The 8,598-nt window shown below is 35.3% G+C and overlaps 2 protein-coding genes across 2 annotated transcripts; one reads left to right on the top strand and one right to left on the bottom strand.

Annotated features, from left to right (window-relative positions):
• LOC118036102 (MYB-like transcription factor ODO1) lies at positions 1–2,103 on the top strand. Its single transcript, XM_035041807.2, has 2 exons — positions 1–494; positions 1,148–2,103. Exons 1-2 carry the CDS (start codon positions 232–234, stop codon positions 1,695–1,697), a joined length of 813 nt encoding a protein of 270 aa, XP_034897698.1. The 5' UTR covers positions 1–231; the 3' UTR covers positions 1,698–2,103.
• Positions 2,104–6,129: 4,026 nt separating this feature from the next.
• On the bottom strand, positions 6,130–7,957 carry LOC118036086 (uncharacterized). The gene is made up of 2 exons (XM_035041786.1): positions 7,210–7,957; positions 6,130–7,088 (listed from the first exon to the last, which is right to left on the bottom strand). Exons 1-2 carry the CDS (start codon positions 7,955–7,957, stop codon positions 6,130–6,132), a joined length of 1,707 nt encoding a protein of 568 aa, XP_034897677.1.
• Positions 7,958–8,598: the final 641 nt, after the last annotated feature.

Genomic DNA, 8,598 nt, shown 5'->3' with positions numbered 1-8,598 from the left:
TCTAGTTCCCATGTCCCCTTCACGAACCAATGGTGGACCCTGGAATCTCTCTCTCCCCCTCCATACATGGGTGTGCATATTTATTTATATATAAGCACTTGGGGTGGGAAATATAAAGGTGGTTGTGGGGCTTCGAGTCTTTACAAGTAATAACAATATTGGTGAGGGTTAATCTGTTTTAGTGGTGTAAGCTTAGCTATAGTCAGCGAGCTAGCTAGTGCTGTGTGCAGTATGGGAAGGCAACCTTGCTGTGACAAACTTGGGGTCAAGAAAGGTCCATGGACAGCCGAGGAGGATAAAAAACTCATCAATTTCATCCTCACCAATGGCCAGTGCTGTTGGAGAGCTGTCCCTAAGCTTGCAGGACTCCGACGATGCGGCAAGAGTTGCCGGCTTCGTTGGACTAATTATCTTCGCCCTGACTTGAAGAGAGGGCTTCTTACTGAAGCAGAAGAACAGCTGGTTATCGATCTTCATGCTCGTCTTGGCAATAGGTTAGATCTCTTCTCCATGTTATCTCCTTGTATGTTGATGATGACATGCATCAAAGCATACTGTTTAAATATTTTGGTTGTTTTATTAATGGTGTCTGGTGGGTGGTGTGTCTTCGTGGACATGTTTTTCTGCTAACATATGCGGAGGACGTTAAAAATATTACTACTGTGAACAGCTTGTCTTCTATCAGAAGGTTGAAAGATCAATATGCACTACATTTTGAATTGAAGTGTTTGACACGGTAATTAATTAACTTGTAGGCCATTGCACTTGAAGAAAATGCTCCTAATCGTGACCTTAATCAGATTTCCAAAAGATATGATATGCTTGATTGTGATAACATCTCAGGTTTTGAGCAACCAATGGTATCTGAAACAAAATATATCTTGTTGTATTCTTATGACCAAAGAAGGAAAAAAAGTGGAATACATGACATGGTCATAAAGTTTCAATAAAAAGTGCAAGAATAATTATGCCACCGATCATGGTATTATAATTAAATTATTCATCATTTCTTATAGTTCATTGCCTGCTTATATTACTGCTTCCTTAAGATGCAAGTGATGGATAACTTTTAATGAATTTTTGGTGTTTGATTTTGAAATTGAAGCTAAATATAGTGTTGGGTTTTTTTTTTTTTCTAATTGATTAGGTGGTCCAAGATTGCAGCTAGATTGCCAGGAAGGACAGACAACGAGATTAAGAATCACTGGAACACTCATATCAAGAAAAAGCTACTCAAGAGGGGAATCGATCCTGTTACACATGAACCCTTGCACAAAGAAGCCAGGCCTGAAGAAAGTTCATCGTCTCATGCTGATATTTTGCCGGAATCCAGTAACAACAATGTTATGCAAGAAAATGATGGCATCGTTATCAATTCGGACGATAATCCAAGATCACCGACTGAAAATTCTTCTAGTCCAGAGGATTCGATCTTGTTAGATAGTATTTGCAATGATGAAATGTTACTGAATAGCTTGTGGGTGGACGAGCCTCCGCTAGTTGATGCATCATGGAACAATATAATTCCTCCGGCCCCGGCGAATACTAACGACGACACGGGTTATCCTTCATGGGAGGAAAATTACACATGGTTATCGGACTGTCAAGATTTCGGCGTTCACGACTTCGGGCTCGAATGTTTCGACAGCATGGAATTGAGCGCACTTAGCACATTAGAGATGGAACACAAGCACTAGATCATACGTGTGAACGCTAGAGCGATGATGAGAAGATTTTACAGTGTCAAATATGAACATGTTACAAAGTATCATGTGTAGCTGAAGTAGGTTTCTCAGGGTTGAATTTTATCTCTAGTATGTTTCATCAGATGATAGTTATTACCGGGTAGGGTCGAAGTAAACCGGTCGTGTTCAGAGGTTTCTCACCAACCCAGTCAAACAGTGATATCAAACCAAAATCATTAAAAATGTGACATTTATTTGTGCTTGACAGATGTTGTAATCTCATATGTAAGAGATAGGGACAGGCTCTGCCATATATTGTCAAAATGCTAGTGGGGTTTTCTTTTACAGCATTATAATTATTTGTAAATAATGTACATACGATGGAAATAAAGTGGATGCTGTTATTGAGTTTTTTTTTTTTTTTTTTGGCGTTTAAGTATGAAGAAAGTGATTAAGCCAATAATTTCACTCTTAATCTTTTGTTGTTAACTAGCCTGGACATCTTTGATTTTCCTTCAATGCTAGCTACTGGTCTCGACAAGGATTTCTCGTTACCCCGCACATATAAGAATTTACTTCCGCTCATATCCATAGGGAAAAAAAGGCAACTTTATGGACGTACTCATATAGTTTACACTAAAGCAGTTGTATACTTTATACCATAAACGCTGAAGTGTTGAACACTACTAGATTAATAGTTTTATTGATAAAAAAATTTGTTCCTATTTATATTAATATTTTATTTATAATTATTTTATTGATAGATTCATGAACAGAGAAACCATCCATTAAAAAAATTGATAATTTCTAGTTTGTTAACAAATCTATCATTAATAAAAATAAATAAATAAATAAACCCATAGCTTTACTCGTGTGATGCCCTCTCCAAGACACGAGTAATATAAAATTTCTTCGAAGGCTTGATGCCCCCTTCCATATTACTCGTGTCTTTGAGAGTATTGATTGTGCTACAAAATAATCAGCAACTTTCTTGAGTGGCTGGTATATACTAGATAATAAGATATTCCAAGAATGATGTTATATATTCATTTGATACAGTGCCCCTTGTGGCGTGGCAAGGATATGCCTCCGTAGTCTGTGCTGTGAAGATAAATAAAACTTGAATGGGCACAGACTCCATCAATCTTTTTAAGAGCTTGTCACCTCATCATCATTCAACAGATATTCCAGAGAAGAAATGCACTTGAACAGGATGTTTGCACTAATATAATTGCACCTTAAGCAACAGTCTTAATCATGATATCTCTCATCTTGATATGCCCATCAGCTTTAGTTCTTTGGTCGAGCAAGTTATCAGTTCTAAAAAGCACTACAGCCCGCCCGATCAATTCACCCCAGAACCTCCCGACCAGCTACCGACTGATCAGAATTAAGATCTTTTGGTATGCCCCCTTAAAAAATAATGGATCAATGGCCTCTTTATTTACTCTTTTGGATTTGATTTAGTTTCTTTTAGAACAATAAATTTGGTTTAATTGTTTCTGTTGATGATTAAAAGTTTCTGCAATGCCACTGTTTTTTTTCCCCCTTCATGAAAAGCTCACAGATTGTGCTTTTAACGATAAAGCCAAGCGAATAACCACTTCTTTTACAGGAAATTATTACTTCTTGATGTGTGAAGCTAGCTAGAACTGATCAAATTAATCAACTAGCTAGATTGGAAACAAAACCGGCCATTGACAATTTCTTATCCCTGACAAGGAATGCATGATTTAACTTAAGAAATAATACCTGAGTGTGTGTGCAAACCACTGGTCAGTACATTGCCAAAGTCCAAAGCTTTCATGTCACCATGAGCTTGATTGAGAAGATTTTATTTTGAAAGAATGTCTTTGCAAATACAGAAAAAGAAATAATAATCTAATTGATCGTTTTATAATCTTGACTTGATGGCGACATGCCGATAGACCTCAAATTCAACATATGTAACAATCAAGATTCGATGCTTTATAATGAGTTGAAGAATGTTATCATCAAAAAGTTAATTGCAATTTTTATTCAGTGGATAGGAAAATACCAAGCCATCAAGTGTGAGCAAGAAGTTGTTCCTACCAAGTTGCACAATCATGATAAAAGGGTTTGTGTCAGTATGAATTTTCTTAAGAGACAAGCCAGGTCAAATCTTGCAATATAAAAATTACTTATGAAGTCACATAATTAAACCAAACGTTTGCCCCTAACAATTCACCTTAAAGTTGGGGAGGGGGAGGGGGGGGGGCAAAAAAGATTCAGGTGCCGTCCCTGGATCTTCATTGATACATGTACACCATGATGTAAATCGTAATGGGAAGATGCTTTTAGCAGCAAGGGCGTTGGGGTTTGTCTTGTTGGAAACCACCATGGCTCTCTTGGTACTTAGAAAACCATGGTACTCGATCGTGAATATAAACCTCGTGACACGAATATTGTTTTTTTTTACTGGAAAGGAGCAGGGAAGTATGATCTCAACGGAAATAAGAAAAATCTCAAGGAAAAGATTCAGATGAGTGCTTGAAAAGGGTGTGGAGGATGTGAAGACCCTGCACGTAAGATTCTGATCAAGCTCCACTGAATAGTGTCATATATTGGCCTTAAAAAATGAGTGATTGCGAAGTGGAATGTTGAATCATGAGCTAGAATTGTGTGTATGTTTTGATATGCTTTATATATATATATATATATAAACACAATTTAGCTGATGATGTAGCAGCTTTCAAGAGTTCTTCTGAAAAAACAAAAGAGTCCACATTATATAACGAGGGAAAGGAGCCCATCCCCTATCTCCGTGATGTGTATGCGCCATCTAATTGTAATGTTATGGGACTCTACAGTCAAGCGAAGAGCGCAGAGTTTGGACAGAACTGGAAAGAACCATTAAGTACCACCACACACCAATAAAAATGGAAAGTAGTGAGGATGCTAACAAGACAAGAAAGGTAAGTTTATCTGACCAATAGAATATCATAAAGAATTTGATATGGCTTGCACAAGCTATACAGTACCCATGCCAAGATACTACCTTAAAGAAATGGTTATGATACATTTCTGCTGTGATTAGGGTTATTTTTTGTGCGAGATCACTGGTCATTTTGGACTCATTTCTGACCACAACAACAGTAATAATTAAGGAGAGCCTTCTGTTGTAAACAGCTAGAGTCAGGACTCGGAACCTATGGGTCTCTGGCATGAACTGTTGTGTCTCGGGACATCATGAGATCACAGATGACTCGAGGAAAAAAATTGTTTGGGTTACCAAATAGTAGTAGTTCTCAAGCCTGCTTCTGTCCGTTACACAAGCACGAACCTGGACCCAAGGCCAGATTGGAATAGGAACCTCGATCCAAGGCTCGATTGGATGTTTAATTGGACTATTCATATCATCGATTTGGCCAAAATCTAGTGGGATCAAATATTTTTTTAAAAATAATAATTTCCTTGATGATTTGTGTTAAGCCAAAGTAAAAGAAATGTATTAACACCCCAAATATATCTTACCTAAAATAAGCTGTATTGTTTAATTGTTTGATGTATGCTAAGGTGTTATTGTATTTTCTAATTGTTGGTTTGTCTAATATTTAAGAAAAATCCTTTTCAGTAAGGAAATTCTTATCTTATCGAGTAAAAATCTAACCATTCTAATGTCTATATAAAAAACCAATCTTGTTAATATCGGGAATACATCTTATATATAAGTATATAATCTTATATACTAAAAGGTTTTCAACTTTAAACAAGATTATTAATGCAATAATGATTATCGATTTCAAACAAGAATATTGATGCAATAACAAATTTGATTTTAAAAAAATGACACTTAAGACACTTGAGAAAACCTTTCTAAAGACTATTTAAGTGCTTTGATAATTGTCCATTTACAAGCAGGGGTGGAGCCAGGAATTTTTTTTATCCTGGGCTATGATATAAATACATAAATTATTTTTTAAGATTAATCATTCACTTGAATATATAAATTTGTCAAATTAACAATAAAGTTTTAATTCAAATACATAACATAAAATATATAAAAAATAAAATTTAAAGTACATAAAATTCAAAATAAAAATAAACTATACTATCAAAGTTGCACACTTCGATGTTTTATAGAATAAAATTCATTTATGATTGAATCCGAATCAATATCTTCAACAAGCTCTCGTTCAATGTAAATCATCATAGAATCTGCTAAGAACTCCTCTTCCATTTTATTGCGAAGCACAATTTTAACATATTTCATAGCTGAAAATGCCCGTTCTGTAGTGGCAGTGGAAACAGGCAAAGTCAAAACAAGACGAATCAACCTGTCAATCAAATGATAGTGCCGCGACTTATTTGTTTCAGCTAATCCTCAACATAATTCAGAAATGGTAGACATATTCTGAAAGCTCTCATGATGAATCACATCAATATGATAATGCTCTAGCTGAGATCTCAAATAATACATCTCTTATTCATTGAAATCTTCAGGATAAAATTTCTCAGCAAGCTTGTAAATAGCATCAACTTTAAATGATTTAAAGTTGTCTTTAGGTTCTAAAGCAGAGCTAAGTACAAGGAGTTCCACTATCTCATCACTGAATCTAGAATTTAATTCTTCCAACTGAAAATCTATTGTTGAGTTAAATATATCATAATGATAATGCTGGTAAACTGTCACCGAACCTTGTTGTTGACATGAACGACCTGTAGCCTTTTTATACGAAGCATTCATATGTGGTATGTCAATCTCATATTTTGTGCAAACAAATTGCACATTTTCAAGGAGAAGATCAAATTTGGCATCTCTCAAAGTTTGAAGCAATGCTTTAGTAGTTGATACAAGATCCATTGCATTTAAGATGTCAAGAGATTTTTGCTGCAAAGCTCGACAAAGTAAATCAGTAATCCCCATTATTTTATGCATCAAATATAAGATGAATATAAATTCAAAAGATTTCATCACAATCAAACAACCACCAGCTTCTCCACGTATAGAATTAGAAGATCCTTCTTGAACCATACTTTCAAGCACAGTAATAGTTGCACCATACATGTCTATTAAGCTGCAAATAGAATCAAAATGAGAGCTCCAGCGAGTAGTTCCACTTTGATGTAAATTACCAATTTGATTAGCCCCTCTACCAGTCTCACGTTCTCCAGTAGCAACCATATGTGCAATTTCTATAGCCTGAGCATAATGTAACTCGATATGATGTTTGGGAGAAGCACAAATAAGGTTGATAATGGTTGTCAATTTTGAGAAAAATAACCAAATAGAAATCTCATTTCCAGCTGTTGCAACTAATGCCAGTTGTAGTCGGTGAGCAAAACAATGTACATAATATGCATAAGGACAATCTCTGAGAAATAGAGCTTGTAGTCCATTCCATGCGCCACACATATTGCTAGCACCATCATACCCTTGACCTCGCATATTAAAAATATGCAAGTTATATTGAGCGAGCACATCACAAATTTCTTTTTTAAGTGTTGAAGAAGTAGTATCTGAAACATGCACAATACTAAAAAAAACACTCTCGTACAAAACCTTGAATGTCAACAAATCTCAAAACAATAGCCATTTGTTCTTTATTTGATGCATCTTTGGCTTCATCAACCAAAATACAAAACTTTGCATCTCTAACTTCTTCACAAATCTTTTTCCTCACTTTGTTCGCAAGAATATGCAAAATCTCTTTTTGAATAGTCGGCGAGGTATACTTTGCATTTTTCGGAGCTTTTTCTAAGACAACATCATCAATGTCAACATTCAGTCTCCCCATAAGTCTTATCATCTCTAAAAAATTACCTCGATTATTAGAAGTTGAAGATTCATCATGACCTCTAAATGTGCATGCTTGTAAGCTAAGCCATCGAACACTTTCAATTGTTGTCATAAGTCTCAACCGATTTTTCTGAACTTCTTCAACAGTTTGCGCATTCAACACTTTATCAATATGTCTACTTACTTTCATTAAATCTCCAGCAGATTTCACAGCATTATTATGTGGTGAAGTGGGACTTCCCACATGCATCAAAAGTGCACATCTAACTCCATCATTAACCCTCTTCCAACTTCTAAAGCCTTCGGTGGTGAATGTGAGATGACGAGGCACTTTGTTTTCAAAGATAAAGCATGAAAAACAAAATATTGCATCCTTTGATGGAGAGTACTCTAGCCAAGGAAATTGATCAAACCAAGTGTACTGAAATCGACGATACTGTCTCCCTGATTCAGTCCTTGGATACTCTGCTAACTTAGGTTGACATTTTGATATAACCTCTTCTAATTTCATCTTGTTGATTAATAGGATGTCTCCACACTGGAATTCGTAACCCAGGATCTCGTTCAAGAGTATTAACATCAATTTCAACTCTTTGAGATTTGAAAAGGGGTTGTTCACTATGATTTGACACATCAACATTGGAAGGAGAATGTCCTTTACTGGTTGGTGTTTGTTCGTTTGGTTTAAAGAATGAAAACAAAGTTTTTCCTCTCTTGTTTCCTTGATTTTCCATTATAATTTATAACCTATTCAAGTAAAAAGGATTAGGGAAGTCAGATGCAAGATGAAAAGATACTAATGCCACAATAAAATATTTATAAAATACAAAATATACAAGGATAAACTAGTGATGCAAACTACTAGGAGATTTGAAGAATTTAACTTTGAAATAACCAGTAAATTATTAGTACTAGACTACTAGTATGTTAGCATGCATCCATTTCTAGGACACAGTCTACTGTTTACTCTACTAACAATCTACTATAATGAATATGAAACATTGAATTCAAAATGAAAAGTCATGGCTTGTAAATTCTTACCTGATGATTTTACACTTTTGTGGCTCTCTGTATAGATTCTTCTTCAAAATCCAAGCTAAAACTATATATTGTTAAGAACAAAAATAGTTAAAACTTCAAGTTATTTAAAAA

Source organism: Populus alba, chromosome 1 (assembly GCF_005239225.2).
Source record: "Populus alba chromosome 1, ASM523922v2, whole genome shotgun sequence".
Classification (NCBI taxonomy): Eukaryota; Viridiplantae; Streptophyta; class Magnoliopsida; order Malpighiales; family Salicaceae; genus Populus; species Populus alba.
This window is presented reverse-complemented; position numbering and strand designations above follow the sequence as displayed.

Bases quoted from the DNA above. Each gene is read 5' to 3' on its own strand.
- LOC118036102 (XM_035041807.2), top strand. From the start codon at position 232: ATGGGAAGGCAACCTTGCTGTGACAAACTTGGGGTCAAGAAAGGTCCA. The intron at 495-1,147 runs GTTAGATCTCTT...CTAATTGATTAG, and splicing joins CATGCTCGTCTTGGCAATAG to GTGGTCCAAGATTGCAGCTA.
- LOC118036086 (XM_035041786.1), bottom strand. From the start codon at position 7,957: ATGAAATTAGAAGAGGTTATATCAAAATGTCAACCTAAGTTAGCAGAG. The intron at 7,089-7,209 runs GTTTTGTACGAG...TTAATATGCGAG, and splicing joins GAGATTTGTTGACATTCAAG to GTCAAGGGTATGATGGTGCT.